General features: G+C 44.9%; 1 protein-coding gene across 5 annotated transcripts in view; it reads right to left on the bottom strand.

Annotated features, from left to right (window-relative positions):
- LOC147709845 (ribonuclease inhibitor-like) overlaps positions 1–19,448 on the bottom strand; it is a 322,498-nt gene that overhangs the window by 72,040 nt on the left and 231,010 nt on the right. For all 5 annotated transcript variants that reach the window (XM_086928289.1, XM_086928290.1, XM_086928292.1 and 2 more), the window contains one exon: positions 12,666–12,836. In XM_086928289.1, coding sequence (XP_086784415.1) covers positions 12,666–12,836 — 171 coding nt within the window. The remainder of the gene's footprint in view (positions 1–12,665; positions 12,837–19,448) is intronic.

Here is a 19,448-nt window from a genome sequence, read left to right as displayed (position 1 = left end):
CAGTCCATCACAATCCCTTGTCAATATTGTATTCAAGAGCCGGACCGCCTCATCGTAAAGTTCGTTACCTCCCCCTAATAAAGGCCCAGAAGGAAAGGAGCAGAGCCAGGTGCAGAAGATAGAAAGCGGGATAAGAGATGTTTGTGGGTTGTAAATGGGCAAGGCTACCAGCTTCGGCCGCCTAATCATGATCAGGTACAATGGACAGGAAAACCAGTTCAGGTGGGCTGGCCTCGGGCAGAGGAGGCAGCCTTTGTCGAGTCATGCAGCGTCAGCGTGATCTGGTTTAAGGTGCACGTGTCATGTAAGAGGTGAATCTCCGGCTAAAGCTACGTGTCCTTAATCAAAGTGCAGTGAATGAAATGATCAGAGGCTATTGCATATGTGAGGGCAAGGAACCACAAAATGGCGGCCACGATCTAAGATGGATGCCGTGTATATATCAGAAATGTGTCAGTGGAAGGAGTGCTCTTGCTCGTAGCGTAGCGGAAACACTAGGATATACTAAATGGATCATTTGCGGTTCACTGATACCATTTTTATGTATTTCCGACAAACTTGAAAACACGGGTTCAAGTCGTCACGGAACCGTCACGGAACCTCAAGCAGTAAGGTGTGTTTAGGGTTCAGGGATAAGGAGAGCATGGAGAAGTAAGGTGTGTTTAGGGTTCAGGGATATGTAGAGCATGGGGCATTAAGGTGTGTTTAGGGTTCAAGGATAGGTAGAGCATGGGACAGTAAGGTGTGTTTAGGGTTCAGGGATAAGTAGAGCATGGGGCAGTAAGGTGTGTTTAGGGTTAAGGGATAGGTAGAGCATGGGACAGTAAGGTGTGTTTAGGGTTCAGGGATAAGTAGAGCATGGGGCAGTAAGGTGTGTTTAGGGTTCAGGGATAAGTAGAGCATGGGGCAGTAAGGTGTGTTTAGGGTCTAGGGATAACTAGAGCATGGGGCAGTAAGGTGTGTTTAGGGTTCAGGGATAGGTAGAGCTTGGGGCAGTAAGGTGTGTTTATGGTTCAGGGGTAGGTAGAGCATGGGGCAGTAAGGTGTGTTTAAGGTTCAAGGATAGGTAGAGCATGGGGCAGTAAGGTGTGTTTAGGGTTCAGGGATAAGTAGAGCATGTGGCAGTAAGGTGTGTTTAGGGTTCTGGGATAGGGAGAGCATAGAGCAGTAAGGTGTGTTTAGGGTTCAAGGATAGGTAGAGCATGAGGCAGTAAGGTGTGTTTAGGGTTAGGGGATAGGTAGAGCATGGAGCAGTAAGGTGTGTTTAGGGTTCAGAGATAAGTAGAGCATGGGGCAGTAAGGTGTGTTTAAGGTTCAAGGATAGGTAGAGCATGGGGCAGTAAGGTGTGTTTAGGGTTCAGGTATAAGTAGAGCATGGGGCAGTAAGGTGTGTTTAGGGTTCTGAGATAGGGAGAGCATAGAGCAGTAAGGTGTGTTTAGGGTTCAGGGATAGGGAGAGCATGGAGCAGTAAGGTGTGTTTAGGGTTCAGGGATAAGGAGAGCATGGAGAAGTAAGGTGTGTTTAGGGTTCAGGGATACGTAGAGCATGGGGCATTAAGGTGTGTTTAGGGTTCAAGGATAGGTAGAGCATGGGGCAGTAAGGTGTGTTTAGGGTTCAGGGATAAGTAGAGCATGGGGAAGTAAGGTGTGCTTATGGTTCAGGGATAAGTAGAGCATGGGGCAGTAATGTGTGTTTAGGGTTCAGGGATAGGTAGAGCATGGGGCAGTAATGTGTGTTTAGGGTTCAGGGATAGGTAGAGCATGGGGCATTAAGGTGTGTTTAGGGTTCAGGGATAGGTAGAGTATGGGGCAGTAAGGTGTGTTTAGGGTTCAATGATAGGTAGGTCATGGAGCGGTAAGGTGTGTTTAGGGTTCAGGGATAGGATGAGCATGGTGCAGTAAGGTGTGTTTAGGATTCAGGGATAGGTAGGGCATGGGGCATTAAGGTGTGTTTAGTGTTCAAGGATAGGTAGAGTATGGGGCAGTAAGGTGTGTTTAGGGTTAAGTGATAGGTAGAGCATGGAGCAGTAAGGTGTGTTTATGGTTCAGGGATAAGTAGAGAATGGGGCAGTAAGGTGTGTTTAAGGTTCAAGGATAGGTATAGCATGGGGCAGTAAGGTGTGTTTAGGGTTCAGGGATAAGTAGAGCATGTGGTAGTAAGGTGGGTTTAAGGTTCTGGGATAGGGAGAGCATAGAGCAGTAAGGTGTGTTTAGGGTTCAATGATAGGTAGAGCATGGGGCAGTAAGGTGTGTTTAGGGTTAAGGGATAGGTAGAGCATGGAGCAGTAAGGTGTGTTCAGGGTTCAGGGATAAGTATAGCATGGGGCAGTAAGGTGTGTTTAGGGTTCAAGGATAGGTAGAGCATGGGGCAGTAAGGTGTGTTTAGGGTTCAGGGATAAGTAGAGCATGTGGTAGTAAGGTGGGTTTAAGGTTCTGGTATAGGGAGAGCATAGAGCAGTAAGGTGTGTTTAGGGTTCAAGGATAGGTAGAGCATGGGGCAGTAAGGTGTGTTCAGGGTTCAGGGATAAGTAGAGCATGGGGCAGTAAGGTGTGTTTAGGGTTCAATGATAGGTAGAGCATGGGGCAGTAAGGTGTGATTAGGGTTCAGGGATAAGTGGAGCATGTGGCAGTAAGGTGTGTTTAGGGTTCTGGGATAGGGAGAGCATAGAGCAGTAAGGTGTGTTTAGGGTTCAGGGATAGGGAGACCATGGAGCAGTAAGGTGTGTTTAGGGTTCAGGGAAAAGGAGAGCATGGAGAAGTAAGGTGTGTTTAGGGTTCAGGGATATGCAGAGCATGGGGCATTAAGGTGTGTTTAGGGTTCAAGGATATGTCGAGCATGGGACAGTAAGGTGTGTTTAGGGTTCAGGGATAGGTAGAGCATGGGGCAGAAAGGTGTGTTTAGGGTTCAGGGATAACTAGAGCATGGGGCAGTAAGGTGTGTTTAGGGTTCAGGGATAGGTAGAGCATGGGGCAGTAATATGTGTTTAGGGTTCAGGGATAAGTAGAGCTTGGGGCAGTAAGGTGTGTTTAGGGTTCAGGGATAGGTAGAGCTTGGGGCAGTAAGGTGTGTTTATGGTTCAGGGGTAGATAGAGCATGGGGCAGTATGGTGTGTTTATGGTTCAAGGATAGGTTGAGCATGGGACAGTAAGGTGTGTTTAGGGTTCAGGGATAAGTAGAGCATGGGGCAGTAAGGTGTGTTTAGGGTTCAGGGATAAGGAGAGCAGGGGGCAGTAAGGTGTGTTTAGGGTTCAGGGATAACTAGAGCATGGGGCAGTAAGGTGTGTTTAGGGTTCAGGGATAGGTAGAGCATGGGGCAGTAATGTGTGTTTAGAGTTCAGGGATAAGTAGAGCTTGGAGCAGTAAGGTGTGTTTAGGGTTCAGGGATAGGTAGAGCTTGGGGCAGTAAGGTGTGTTTATGGTTCAGGGGTAGGTTGAGCATGGGGCAGTACGGTGTGTTTATGGTTCAAGGATAGGTAGAGCATGGGACAGTAAGGTGTGTTTAGGGTTCAGGGATAAGTAGAGCATGGGGCAGTAAGGTGTGTTTAAGGTTTAAGGATAGGTAGAGCATGGGACAGTAAGGTGTGTTTAGGGTTCAGGGATAAGTAGAGCATGGGGCAGTAAGGTGTGTTTAGGGTTCAGGGATAAGTAGAGCATGGGGCAGTAAGGTGTGTTTAGGGTCAGGGATAACTAGAGCATGGGGCAGTAAGGTGTGTTTAGGGTTCAGGGATAGGTAGAGCATGGGGCAGTAATGTGTGTTTAGGGTTCAGGGATAAGTAGAGCTTGGGGCAGTAAGGTGTGTTTAGGGTTCAGGGATAAGTAGAGCATGGGGCAGTAAGGTGTGTTTAGGGTCAGGGATAACTAGAGCATGGGGCAGTAAGGTGTGTTTAGGGTTCAGGGATAGGGAGAGCATGGAGCAGTAAGGTGTGTTTAGGGTTCAGGGATAAGGAGAGCATGGAGAAGTAAGGTGTGTTTAGGGTTCAGGGATACGTAGAGCATGGGGCATTAAGGTGTGTTTAGGGTTCAAGGATAGGTAGAGCATGGGGCAGTAAGGTGTGTTTAGGGTTCAGGGATAAGTAGAGCATGGGGCAGTAAGGTGTGCTTATGGTTCAGGGATAAGTAGAGCATGGGGCAGTAATGTGTGTTTAGGGTTCAGGGATAGGTAGAGCATGGGGCAGTAATGTGTGTTTAGGGTTCAGGGATAGGTAGAGCATGGGGCATTAAGGTGTGTTTAGGGTTCAAGTATAGGTAGAGTATGGGGCAGTAAGGTGTGTTTAGGGTTCAATGATAGGTAGGTCATGGAGCGGTAAGGTGTGTTTAGGGTTCAGGGATAGGAAGAGCATGGTGCAGTAAGGTGTGTTTAGGATTCAGGGATAGGTAGGGCATGGGGCATTAAGGTGTGTTTAGTGTTCAAGGATAGGTAGAGTATGGGGCAGTAAGGTGTGTTTAGGGTTAAGTGATAGGTAGAGCATGGAGCAGTAAGGTGTGTTTATGGTTCAGGGATAAGTAGAGAATGGGGCAGTAAGGTGTGTTTAAGGTTCAAGGATAGGTATAGCATGGGGCAGTAAGGTGTGTTTAGGGTTCAGGGATAAGTAGAGCATGTGGTAGTAAGGTGGGTTTAAGGTTCTGGGATAGGGAGAGCATAGAGCAGTAAGGTGTGTTTAGGGTTCAATGATAGGTAGAGCATGGGGCAGTAAGGTGTGTTTAGGGTTAAGGGATAGGTAGAGCATGGAGCAGTAAGGTGTGTTCAGGGTTCAGGGATAAGTAGAGCATGGGGCAGTAAGGTGTGTTTAGGGTTCAAGGATAGGTAGAGCATGGGGCAGTAAGGTGTGTTTAGGGTTCAGGGATAAGTAGAGTATGTGGTAGTAAGGTGGGTTTAAGGTTCTGGTATAGGGAGAGCATAGAGCAGTAAGGTGTGTTTAGGGTTCAAGGATAGGTAGAGCATGGGGCAGTAAGGTGTGTTCAGGGTTCAGGGATAAGTAGAGCATGGGGCAGTAGGGTGTGTTTAGGGTTCAATGATAGGTAGAGCATGGGGCAGTAAGGTGTGTTTAGGGTTCAGGGATAAGTGGAGCATGTGGCAGTAAGGTGTGTTTAGGGTTCTGGGATAGGGAGAGCATAGAGCAGTAAGGTGTGTTTAGGGTTCAGGGATAGGGAGACCATGGAGCAGTAAGGTGTGTTTAGGGTTCAGGGAAAAGGAGAGCATGGAGAAGTAAGGTGTGTTTAGGGTTCAGGGATATGCAGAGCATGGGGCATTAAGGTGTGTTTAGGGTTCAAGGATATGTAGAGCATGGGACAGTAAGGTGTGTTTAGGGTTCAGGGATAGGTAGAGCATGGGGCAGAAAGGTGTGTTTAGGGTTCAGGGATAAGTAGAGGATGGGGCAGTAAGGTGTGTTTAGGGTTCAGGGATAACTAGAGCATGGGGCAGTAAGGTGTGTTTAGGGTTCAGGGATAGGTAGAGCATGGGGCAGTAATATGTGTTTAGGGTTCAGGGATAAGTAGAGCTTGGGGCAGTAAGGTGTGTTTAGGGTTCAGGGATAGGTAGAGCTTGGGGCAGTAAGGTGTGTTTATGGTTCAGGGGTAGATAGAGCATGGGGCAGTATGGTGTGTTTATGGTTCAAGGATAGGTAGAGCATGGGACAGTAAGGTGTGTTTAGGGTTCAGGGATAAGTAGAGCATGGGGCAGTAAGGTGTGTTTAGGGTTCAGGGATAAGGAGAGCAGGGGGCAGTAAGGTGTGTTTAGGGTTCAGGGATAACTAGAGCATGGGGCAGTAAGGTGTGTTTAGGGTTCAGGGATAGGTAGAGCATGGGGCAGTAATGTGTGTTTAGAGTTCAGGGATAAGTAGAGCTTAGAGCAGTAAGGTGTGTTTAGGGTTCAGGGATAGGTAGAGCTTGGGGCAGTAAGGTGTGTTTATGGTTCAGGGGTAGGTTGAGCATGGGGCAGTACGGTGTGTTTATGGTTCAAGGATAGGTAGAGCATGGGACAGTAAGGTGTGTTTAGGGTTCAGGGATAAGTAGAGCATGGGGCAGCAAGGTGTGTTTAAGGTTTAAGGATAGGTAGAGCATGGGACAGTAAGGTGTGTTTAGGGTTCAGGGATAAGTAGAGCATGGGGCAGTAAGGTGTGTTTAGGGTTCAGGGATAAGTAGAGCATGGGGCAGTAAGGTGTGTTTAGGGTCAGGGATAACTAGAGCATGGGGCAGTAAGGTGTGTTTAGGGTTCAGGGATAGGTAGAGCATGGGGCAGTAATGTGTGTTTAGGGTTCAGGGATAAGTAGAGCTTGGGGCAGTAAGGTGTGTTTAGGGTTCAGGGATAAGTAGAGCATGGGGCAGTAAGGTGTGTTTAGGGTCAGGGATAACTAGAGCATGGGGCAGTAAGGTGTGTTTAGGGTTCAGGGATAGGTAGAGCATGGGGCAGTAATGTGTGTTTAGGGTTCAGGGATAAGTAGAGCTTGGGGCAGTAAGGTGTGTTTAGGGTTCAGGGATAGGTAGAGCTTGGGGCAGTAAGGTGTGTTTATGGTTCAGGGGTAGGTAGAGCATGGGGCAGTACGGTGTGTTTATGGTTCAGGGGTAGGTAGAGCATGGGGCAGTACGGTGTGTTTAGGGTTCAGGGATAGGTAGAGCATGGATAAGTAAGGTGTGTTTAAGGTTCAGGGATAAGTAGAGCATGGGGCATTAAGGTGTGTTTAAGGTTCAAGGATAGGTAGAGCATGGGGCAGTAAGGTGTGTTTAGGGTTCAGGGATAAGTAGAGCATGTGGCAGTAAGGTGCTTTTACGGTTCAGGGATAGGGAGAGCATAGAGCAGTAAGGTGTGTTTAGGATTCAAGGATCGGTAGAGCATGGAGCAGTAAGGTGTGTTTAGGGTTCAGGGATATGGAGAGCATGGAGCAGTAAGGTGTGTTTAGGATTCAAGGATCAATGGACAAGCTCGAGTAGTTAACAGTATCACTCCCTAATAGAGTAGTGGAGGCGAAGTCCAGGATCTCGGCTCTGGAAGATCAAATGGGTCTGGTATCAGGAGCAACTAGAGAGGCCACTAAGAAGCGGATCACCATGGAAAACAAACTCGAGGAGTTGGAAAACCACTCTCGCAGGTCGAATCTGAGAATTGTGGGGGTCCCGGAAGGGACAGAAGGCTCCGACACAGTACAATGGGCTAACTCCTTTATCCAAAAGGTAGTTCTTCCAGAGTTCGAAGGAGACTTGATGATCACAAGGGCCCATAGAGTACCAGCACAGCGTTTCGCGAACTCTCCATTCCCAAGAACTATCTTACTGAACTTTGCTGACTTCAGGATAAAAGAACGAATCCTCTTTAGGGCATATCAACAACGCCAGTTCAATGTTTCTGAGACGGCAAAATGTTGAATATTTATGGACATGACAGCAGCAGCGGCCAGAAGAAGAAAAGAATTTGTGAACCTGTTGCAGCTATTTAAAGCTAATGGCGCCCAGGCTTCGATTGCGCAACAATCAAAGTTGAAGGTTCTGGTTAAAGGAAAATTCTTCCTGTTTACCGATTTAGATGAGGCTCAAACTCTTCTTAATGAGATATCTGTAAGGGCTTAGCTCCGAAGGCAGGGGAGAAAAGAAGGGGAAGGAAAAATGGAAGAAATCTGGATTTATAACTTGAAGTTGGTATAATAGGTATAATAGGTATGATTTATTTATTTTATTTTTTCTCCTCATTAGCAAAAAAAGAATAACAGAGGTGGGCGCTCTGGGTTACTGAGTCACACCAGGGTGTAAGAAGAGGACATCCAAAGAAGAAGTGGAGGGAAGGATGGGGGCAGCGTGGAAAGGGAGGGGGCTCCCGCATCCCTGGGGTGGTTAGGGTGGGGGGGGGAAAGCAGTAAAAAAAAACAAGTACAGTAGGGTAGCTATTTTGACTTTCAATTTTGGTTGGTACAGAGTAGGTACAAATTTTTACAAACGTAGAGATGAGATTTGATTCATGTAAAATCCTGTCCATTAATGCAAATGGGTTACTTAATAAACAGAAGTACGGCTCGCTTTTGAAATGGGCAATGGCCCTAAATCCCCAGGTGGTCTTCTTACAGGAAACACACCTGAAGACCAATTCTCCAAAGTTGTTTTTGCCAAGATACTTCTCGTATGGGTTTTTTTCCTCAGCTGGGGTCGCCCAGAGGGGAGTTGCTATCTATTTCGCAAGGAATCTTCCTTGGGAAGTCATGCAGGTGCGAAGAGACTCTAAAGGCAGATGGCTCTGGGTGGCAGTAAAACTTTTGGCGAAAGTATTAAATTTTGTAAATTACTATGGCCCAATATTCGATGACATTTCGGCCCTGACGGAAATTAGTGAAATCTTGAGGGGCACTCCAGGACAAATTGTAATAGGAGGCGATTTTAATTATATCCAAGATTTAAAAAGGGATACTTCTAACAAGAATAAGAAGCAACTAAAACCAAAGACAAAAGGGGTGTTGGAAGCTCTTACGACAGAATACCAACTGTGGGACGCCTGGCGCTCCCTAAATCCCAATACAGAGTCCTACACTTGTTATTCTAATAGATTTCACACTGCCTCTAGAATAGAATTTTTTTTAACTTCTAGGTCTCTTCAAATTGGTAATGCATGGATAGGTTGCAACCCTTTTTCAGACCATGGGAGGATTGAAGTGGAACTGATGTTAGAAGGTACAAAAAGGGAACGCCCCAGGTGGCAGATGGATCGTACCCTTTTACAGAACACGGAGTGGGTGGAGGGCTTCAAAGTGTGGATGAAAGATTTTTTTTTAGTAAATAAAGATTCAGCGGAGCCTTTCTCTATATGGGGAGCATTTAAAGCAGCAGCCCGGGGGCAAATGATAGCATTTTCCTGTAATAAGGCAAATGTTCGTAAGGAACAGATTGCTGTCCTTCAAAGTGCTGCTGAGAAAGAATATGCGCTAAAACTTAATCGACTGCCTAATAAATGGGAAGAAGTGAAAGCATTGTTTAGGGATTTCTTCACCCTCGAAGAGATAAATAGCTCGAAGGCCTTTCAGCAAAGGCTCTATGAGGATAGTCAATTGATGGGTGGAATAGAGACTAGGAGCGAGGGAATTGCAAAAGTGTTCCTTGATCATTACGAGAGAATTTACTCCACAGATATTCAGGTGGAGGGAACATTGATCAAGGAATACTTCGAAAATTTAGATACTCCCAAAATCTCCGATTTTTGGAGGAATCAATTAAGCAGCGAAATTAGCATACTGGAAATTCAAAACAGTATAAAAGCAACTGCAGGAGCAAAAGTATCAGGCGTGGACGGGTTCCCGATTGAATTTTATAAGGTATTTTTAAAAGAACTGGAGGATCCCTTGAAAAATGTATTTAACTATATCTGAAGAGGCGGTAAGGTTCCCTCTGAGTTTAAAGAATCTACAATTATCAGCTTTGTCAAGAAAGATAAGAATCCAGAGGAGGTAAATTCTTATAGACCAATCAGTCTACTGAATTTGGACTATAAGGTTTTTATGAAAATCTGGGCCCAAAGATTTGTGTCTGCAGCGCAGGAAGTAATCCATCAAGATCAGACAGGGTTTATAACCGGTAGATCTATGGCTGCGAACACAGAATATTTGATACAGGCCTTAGATTTTTTTAATAATAATTCATCTTCTGCATGTATCTTAATGATAGATGCAGAAAAAGCATTTGATTTAGTTAACTGGTCAGCGTTATTTTTTTCCTTGGGTTGTTTTGGATTCCCGGCCCCGATTATTAGTATGTTACAGAACATTTATGAAGGGGCATTAGCTCAGGTTATAGTCAACACCAGGCAAGCAGGGAAGATTAAAATAAACCGCGGGACTAGGCAAGGTTGCCTCCTATCTCCCCTGCTTTTTACCTTTTTCATTGAACCGCTGGTGATAAAAATAAGGAACAATGAAGCAATAATACCCCCTATTAGCGGAATGTCAAAGTTAAAATTGTTTGCCGACGATATTGTTCTGTATTTAGCTTCTGAAAAAGAAAATATTTTACATCTCATGAAAGAGCTTAAGGAATACGAGAAGATTGGGGGATATAAGATCAATGAGAAAAAAACGGAAGTTCTTATTTTAAATTCTAATATAGATTTTCTTCCACCACATCTTCAGTCTCAAGCAGAAAAACGGGATCCAATAAGATATCTAGGAATTTTTGTGACTAGAGACTATCAAGATCTTTTTGGGTTGAATTATATTAAGATGAAGAACAAAATAAAGAACACGCTGGAACAATGGGATTCATTGCCCCTGACTTTGATTGGTAGAGTTGCATTGATTAAGATGAACATATTCCCTTTGGTTTTATTTCTTTTTAGTAATATTCCAATAAAAGTCAATATGGCTTTTTTCAATGAACTTGAATCTATGATGAGTAGATTTATCTGGAATAAAAAAGCCTCAAGAGTTAAGCTCTCGGTGGTACAACTTTCTGTAAATCAAGGTGGGCTGGCTCTTCCCCATTTTAAAACATACCACGAAGCAGCCCTTTTCGATATAGTGGCAGGACTATTAAGGACCAGACAGTCAAGAGACAATTTCTTTTTAGATAAAATGCTAAAGGAAGCAGGCTCTCAAATTTCTTTCTTTTTAAAAACTGCAAAGCTGCCTAAGAAAACAAGATATAAGACATTACTAGTGTACTCCTCAAGATTACGGCTTTTATATAAAAAATGTGGCTCGGATGGTTCTAGTTATTTGAAATTTCTAGAATGTGGTAAAATGGGACTTAAGATATCTCAGAATCATCAGCTACAATGGGAATCAGCTGGTTTTTGTGAAATAAGACACTTATTTTCTAAGCATAAGGTAATTAGCTGGCAAACAGTTGTAGATAGAGCATATCCTAGGCGGCTTATGTTCTTTGATTATTTACAATTAGTTTATCTGATAAGAAAAGAGATAGGAGGTTCTGACACCTTACCCAATGCCTTGGTAACAGCTTTATACAGGGAAAAACATAAGGGTATAGGATTCTGGTATAAAAGGCTACTCCCTCCAGGACCTCCTCAGGTAATTCTTAAACATCTAGATAAAATAAGCCTCACGACACAGTGCGTTTTGTCAGATAAAGACTGGGAAGTAATATGTCAGCTAGGAAATAAAGCACTCCGGGCAGCTAATTATAAACAAATGTCCTTTCTCTCCCCCTGGATGGCGTATTACACCCCGGAGGCCTTGCAGAGAATATTCCCTGATTATTAGAATAAATGCTTTAGATGCAAAACCAATGGTCAGGGCGGCTGGCATCATATTTTTTTCTCCTGTCCAAAGCTAGAATCTTTTTGGAAGGGGATTTTTACTGACATGGAACTGGCAACTGGGAAAACACTGCTACCTGAAGCAGAAGTGGCCCTTTTTGGCATTTGTAAAGATAGGAATAGGTTTAATAACTCAGAAGAAGCATTTATTTTTATTTCTACTATTGTAGCTCGGTCCATGATTTTACAAAACTGGAAATCCGAGGTAATCCCATGTCAATTAAAATGGGTCAATAAAATGAAAAGAACATGTAATTTTGAGAGAGCTTATGCAGGCAGGGTGGGTGCGATCACAAGATTTGAAGGGAATTGGAAATATTTAGAGAAGTTGGAATCTATAAAAGGAAATTGATATTTTACTATTGTTTTACACTAGCTGCTATTACACTTTTTGGACTTTATTCTGCTACTTTGCACTTTACTGCAGCAGCACTTTAATAATTACAACAATAACTTTGCTGCTTTAATTGGTAGGTTTTGTATTTTATTATACCAGTATTTGATGAACCATCCAGTATTACCGATGTATATTTTTGCACTGTCACTTTAGAATTATATTTTTTATATTGGATGTTTCTGTACTTTAAACTAGTAGGGCTATAGGAACTATAATAGAAATTAGAAATTTGAATGTTTTATCTTAGCCTTCCTTGTATATTGTCAATTTTGCACGTTCTTGCACTAGCACTTTAATATTGCTATAACATTTTTGCAGTTACAAGTAGCAGCTCATTACACTTGTTTTTGCTCTTGTTTTTGATAAATCATATAACAATTTCGTTATTTTTTATTAAATTTTCATTAGTGGTTGTTATATTGGTTAACCTTCTATGCTTCTGCTTTAGCACTTTAAAGAAAGGTAAAGATACCCTCGTTGTGTTAATTTGATTTGTCTGTGTATAACATAACAGGAACCTTGACGTATTGGATTAACTGCTTTCCTTATACCATTTTGCACTAGCACCTTAAGGTTGACTTATTTAGTTGTTCGTTATTAGGAATGTATATGCTTGGTTTGTCTCTTGTATACTGTATGGAAATTTTATCTAAAGTCGAAGAATCAAATGTACCAATGCCTTCCTACTGTCTTGTTCAATTAAAAAAAAGAAAAAAAAAGGAGATTTCAAGATTCAAGGATGGACAATACACAGGGAGTTTTTAGGGCCAGTGGTGAGTAGTATGTATCAATAGAAATGTGGTTCTGGTTCGGGGATGTCTATAGGAGTATTGAGTGGTTTCAGGTTTCAGGCATGGGTAGTAGGGTGATTATAGGTGCCCAACAGCAAAACGTTGGGGGTGAGGAAGGGTGTTTGTATGTGTGTGTTGGTGCTGTACATCTAAACCATGGTGGTGTAACGAATGGGCGACTCTGAACAGTGAAGCCTGTTGAAAATAAAAGGCTTCCTGGGGCTTTCTTACCTCAGCCGTGGTATGGTGCAGTCCGGATGCTTGAACCCTTCACACAGCTGTGTGACCCCCGCATCTCCCACCATGTTATCACTGAGGTCCACCTCAGTGAGTGAGTGATTGATGCTGAGAACTGAGGCTATCTCTGCACAGCAGGCGTCAGTGAAGGAACTGCTTCCAATTCTGTGAAGGAAAGAGACACCACTGAAATCCACAGAGAATCCTGCTGCAAACCCACATACTAAGCATTCAAGTCGGGGTGGGGCATGCAATGACAGCCATATCTTTAATGCAGCTCACATGACGAGCACATCTCCTTCACGCTCAAATAATAATGGAAACCGTAAGCAGGATTTTACAGCAGGGTCAGTACTATGATGGACGTGGCCCAGAGAGAGATAATCAGCGGTCAGAACGTGCCAAAGCACCTTTAAAACAATGGCAGCATTCATTCAGCATGGGTGAGAAGCTACAGGCATGACTCTGGCAACGTCAAAACAATGACTCATCTCAAGAGAGTGACGGTCATGGCTTGGACACTGAGGAACACGGTTGTGCAATGGTTTAGACAATGACGCCCATGGCTATACAATGGTGTATTAGCAACAACATGGACGGGCCCTGTAGGGGATCCAAATGAAAGGATGGCACACTGTCCTTCAGAAGAATGCAAAAAAAACCAGTTGGTTTTTTAGAAGAACCCGCACCCACCAGCCTAGTTGGTGGCATGCGTCATCATCAGGTTCCCAGATGGGCTTCCTAGTGCATCCCAGCTGTGCTGCAATGTCTGAAGTACAGTGGAGCGAGTTATTTTGGGGTGAGTGTGTGAAAAATGGGGGAATGTGTTTTAAAAGTACCTTTGGAGTGCTCAATACCTAATTTTATTCTTGAGTTTCCTGGGCACGGTTAAAAACAATATGGGGATGTTTTGAAGATAGAATTAGTCTTCCTTATCTCACGTACAGTGGTCGACATGCTTCAGCCTCAACAAAGGTGCAGAGGCTTTCGTCAGGACCTGATAAAGTGAAAAAAGTGAGGGAAAACACACATGCTTAGGTGTGCTGTGGTTCAGTGAAGTTACCGTACTTACGGTTTCCACTGACAGAAAACTGATCTGGAACAACAAAGCACAACCTAAAAAAAGGCAGATAATTTATACAATTTACAAAGTTTGAATTAAAAGTTGAATAAAAATGGATGCGCTAGCGAAGGTACCAGCACCCACTGTGGATTGTCATATTGTGCTGGCAGTCATCATTCGAGTGTAGCCATCCGTAACAGGGTAGGGATCCACATAACACCCTGCCACACAGGCATGCAAATGCACTGAGTATGCATAGTCATGCAAAGTGCGGAAGGCTAGTGACCCCAGGGAGGGTCGGGCTAACATGTAACATCCGTTGGTTGCATGCGTGTAAGTGCAATACATAAAAATTAGCTGTGCCTAATAAACCATAAGTTGCGGTAAATTCTCAAAAAGATATGGCGTATAAAGGTAGTTAAAGAAGCAATAAAATATGGCACAAGAGTACGGCTTACAAAAGCTACAAAGGGTATGAAGCTGAAATGATCCCGGAGGAGGACGGACTCCTGGAGTCACACACTGCGGGCCAAAAGAAATTGTGAAAGCGAATGAGCCCTTTGGTCAGAGGGAGGCAATAAGACATGGCTGTATGGTGGTTAAACATTGACGCCAATGGCTGTACCATGGTTAGAAATTGACGCCCATGGCTATGCAATGGTTTATATACAGATCAACGAGAGAGAGAGGACTAGGTAAGCTAGCCCGTATCCCCAGTATTATATATGTAAATCAATGTGGACTAGCTAGTTTAAGGGGGAGATTATTAAATGACTCAGGTACGTCAGCAAATGGATAAGGAAAAAGCACTGTTTTAATTAGAAAGCCCTCACCCACCGACCTAGTCGGTGGCATGCTTCATCATCGGGCCCACCACAGTGGCACCGAATGTGCCCCGGGTGTGCTACAACGCCAGGTGACTGCGGAGCTGGTATATTGCTGAGTGTGCAGTGAAGGGGTGTGATAAGTGAAGTTTAAAATGCTATACAGGAGGTCCCAGCACCCGAGGGTTAACAGTATTTAATAAACTGGGCCTCTGTTAGCAGGTTAAAAAGGCAAGAGGACGTTAAGGGAGTGTTAAGATGACCTCCGGCGTCCAGTGTGGTCTACATGTTTCAGCCAGTGCCTTTTAATTCTAAGCTGGCTTTCCTCAGGACCAAAGAGAAATGTGAAAAGGTGCAAAATTATAATAAACTTAACTTAAGTGTGTGTCTGATTTTTACTATGTGTTGCGCACGCTAAGGCGCTATAACTGTTAGAGGGGGATTCCCTCAAGCTTTTTCTGTTATTTCTCAGTAAAAAGCCTCATGGGTCGCCTGGCAGAGAAAGAGACCGAGTAGTTCGGTCTGGTTCCTCCTAGGACCTAGTAGTCCGTCCGCGGCGCCCGGTATATCGGGCGCCGCGGACGCGTCGCTAGTCCACATTGATTTACATATGCCATCGTTTACACATTGATGCCCATGGCTGTACCATGGTTTAGACATTGACGCCCATGGCTGTACCATGGTTTAGATATTGATGCCCATGGCTGTAGGATGGTTTAGACATAGACGCCCATGGCTGTACCATGGTTTAGACATTGACGCCCATGGCTGTACCATGGTTTAGACATTGATGCCCATGGCTGTACCATGGTTTAGACATTGACGCCCATGGCTGTAGGATGGTTTAGACATTGACGCCCATGGCTGTTCCATGGTTTAGACATTGACGCCCATGGCTGTACCATGGTTTAGACATTGACGCCGATGGCTGTACCATGGTTTACACATTGATGCCCATGGCTGTACCATGGTTTAGACATTGACGCCCATGGCTGTACCATGGTTAGACATTGACGCCCATGGCTGTTCCATGGTTTAGACATTGACGCCCATGGCTGTACCATGGTTTAGACATAGACGCCCATGGCTGTACCATGGTTTAGACATTGACGCCCATGGCTGTACCATGGTTTAGACATTGATGCCCATGGCTGTACCATGGTTTAGACATTGACGCCCATGGCTGTAGGATGGTTTAGACATAGACGCCCATGGCTGTACCATGGTTTAGACATTGACGCCCATGGCTGTACCATGGTTTAGACATTGATGCCCATGGCTGTACCATGGTTTAGACATTGACGCCCATGGCTGTAGGATGGTTTAGACATTGGCGCCCATGGCTGTTCCATGGTTTAGACATTGACGCCCATGGCTGTACCATGGTTTACACATTGATGCCCTTGGCTGTACGATGGTTCAGACTTTGACACCCATGGCTGTACCATGGTTTAGACATTGACGCCCATGGCTGTGCCATGGTTTAGACATTGACGCCCATGGCTGTACCATGGTTTAGACATTGATGCCCATGGCTGTACCATGGTTAGACATTGATGCCCATGGCTGTACCATGGTTAGACATTGATGCCCATGGCTGTAGCATGGTTTAGACATTGATGCACATGGCTGTAGCATGCCTTAGACATTGACGCCCATGGCTGTACCATGCTTTAGACATTGACGCCCATGGCTGTGCCATGGTTTAGACATTGATGCCCATGGCTGTACCATGGTTAGACATTGATGCCCATGGCTGTACCATGGTTTAGACATTGATGCCCATGGCTGTGCCATGGTTTAGACATTGACGCCCATGGCTGTTCCATGGTTTAGACATTGATGCCCATGGCTGTACCATGGTTAGACATTGATGCCCATGGCTGTACCATGGTTTAGACATTGATGCCCATGGCTGTACCATGGTTAGACATTGATGCCCATGGCTGTACCATGGTTAGACATTGATGCCCATGGCTGTACCATGGTTTAGACATTGATGCCCATGGCTGTACCATGGTTTACACATTGATGCCCATGGCTGTACCATGGTTAGACATTGACGCCCATGGCTGTACCATGGTTTAGACATTGATGCCCATGGCTGTAGGATGGTTTAGACATTGACGCCCATGGCTGTACCATGGTTTAGACATTGACGCCCATGGCTGTACCATGGTTTAGACATTGACGCCCATGGCTGTTCCATGGTTTAGACATTGACGCCCATGGCTGTACCATGGTTTACACATTGATGCCCATGGCTGTACCATGGTTAGACATTGACGCCCATGGCTGTACCATGGTTTAGACATTGATGCCCATGGCTGTAGGATGGTTTAGACATTGACGCCCATGGCTGTACCATGGTTTAGACATTGACGCCCATGGCTGTACCATGGTTTAGACATTGACGCCCATGGCTGTTCCATGGTTTAGACATTGACGCCCATAGCTGTACCATGGTTTAGACATTGACGCCCATGGCTGTTCCATGGTTTAGACATTGACGCCCCTGGCTGTTCCATGGTTTAGACATTGACGCCCATGGCTGTACCATGGTTTAGACATTGACGCCCATGGCTGTTCCATGGTTTACACATTGATGCCCTTGGCTGTACGATGGTTCAGACTTTGACACCCATGGCTGTACCATGGTTTAGACATTGACGCCCATGGCTGTGCCATGGTTTAGACATTGACGCCCATGGCTGTACCATGGTTTAGACATTGATGCCCATGGCTGTACCATGGTTTAGACATTGATGCCCATGGCTGTACCATGGTTAGACATTGATGCCCATGGCTGTACCATGGTTAGACATTGATGCCCATGGCTGTAGCATGGTTTAGACATTGATGCACATGGCTGTAGCATGCCTTAGACATTGACGCCCATGGCTGTACCATGCTTTAGACATTGACGCCCATGGCTGTGCCATGGTTTAGACATTGATGCCCATGGCTGTACCATGGTTAGACATTGATGCCCATGGCTGTACCATGGTTTAGACATTGATGCCCATGGCTGTACCATGGTTTACACATTGATGCCCATGGCTGTACCATGGTTAGACATTGATGCCCATGGCTGTACCATGGTTTAGACATTGACGCCCATGGCTGTACCATGCTTTACTACCACTTATTGGGAAGAAAGGTGAGGAAAGGAAGGGGGACACTCAGTGTTGTGTAAAATACCCCTCACACACCAACAGGCCCCTTGGTGTCATGCTTCATCATCGGGGTCTTCGCACCCCGCTAAGGGGATGCGGCACGCTACGACCTACGACTACGCGGGAGCGTTGACAATTCAGTCTATGTGTGGTGTGTGTTGAGTGCAAGTGAAAGGAATAGGATGTGAGTGGGAAGTGTAGTGAGAAAAAAAATTAAAAAGGACCTGGCCAGTGGGTAAAAGGAAAAACTTTATTCTGTACCTCTGGCTGGTACTATTAAAAAAGTGCTAGATGGCGAGGTTTTGTGTCTTAGTAAGGGACAGAACCTCTGGTGTGCGTCGACATGTTTCGGTACATACGTACCTTCTTCAGGACGGGGCACAACTCCCAACCCTACTCACGTTTCTCTACAGAACAAGATTATTGTTCTAACTTTCCTAAAAAAGTGATTACATTTACTGAAGACAAATACAATGTGCCTACAGCGGTTTTACTTGAACATGTAGTTACATGTCCTGAAAAAAGAAAAAAGAGCGTTAGGTTTGGTTACCATATAGGTTGGCTCATACAGGTGCAGTCACCTGGAGCCCCAAACGGTTGTTTTAACCTGTAATGGGAAAAAAAGACATACAGAACACATGACACACAAACTCACACACACTTATGACAGACTTAGGGTTCAGTGTTTTCAAACATACTTATTGTATAAGCTGATTAAAGCCTCATGAGCAATTTCAGAACATCAGGGTAGGTAGGTAGGTGGATCCACAATGAAATCCGCCTCAGTCGGCCTCTTTCCTCCACCCTGTGTTGCTCCGTCGTAAATGATGTACGGCTGAGCTTGGTGGTATTTAAAGGTGGATGAAGTGCGTTCTCATTGGTTAATTAGTGGAAAGGCTCATGACCATGCAAGGGTGATAACCCTGTTGACGCCCCTTCCATGCATGTGATTTGTCACATGTACCATGCATATCACTGTCATTCGTTAATTACCGGGTTTTAACCTGTCCAAATATGGACTTTCCGCTTGTTAGCCACTCACACTCTGTTATTTCTGCTCGCGTTGGGGGCCCGTGTGATGCAGCCGCCGTTCTATTCCTCGCGCATGCGTGCTGCCGGGTCTCGAAAGTACCATTGCGCATGCGCGCAGGCGAGACTTTGGCGTTCCAATGCGCATGCGCATTGGTCGAGTGTGGTTCGCGCATGCGCGCTTGCTATTTCGCCCGGTTGAGTCATTTTCATTATTTTTGGTAGTGCATTTTGGAAAAGCAACCAGGTGGAACACTGGGGTTTGTTGGATCATGTGGATCTGCTCTTATTGACATCACCACGGAGGTGGTACCATACAGTTTTTCGTGATAGTATGGTGTAGTTGACCATGCCTTCTCATGTCATTAATTCAGATGGTGGTACCCAATGTTGGTAATAGCGTCGCTATTTTGCCCGGTTATTCCTTCATTGCTATTCTCGATATTGCGTTGTGAGAGGGACCAAGTGGATCACTGGAGTTTTTGGTTCAGCTCCTTTTGACATAGCCACGGAGGTACCGTTTGTAGTGATATTATGGGATGATTCGATCATACAATCATAAGTCATTTATTCAAACGTTGGCACCAATTGTTGGGCTAGCTCCTATGCCAACCAATTGTTATCCCTTATTTATATCCGGGGGTCTTTTAGGAGACTTGGCTCCATGGTATGTCATCATTAAGTC

The sequence above is a fragment of the Lissotriton vulgaris genome, chromosome 6 (assembly GCF_964263255.1).
Source record: "Lissotriton vulgaris chromosome 6, aLisVul1.2, whole genome shotgun sequence".
Taxonomy (NCBI): Eukaryota; Metazoa; Chordata; class Amphibia; order Caudata; family Salamandridae; genus Lissotriton; species Lissotriton vulgaris.
Note: the sequence above shows the minus strand (reverse complement) of the source record. Positions and strands in the feature narration are given on the sequence as shown.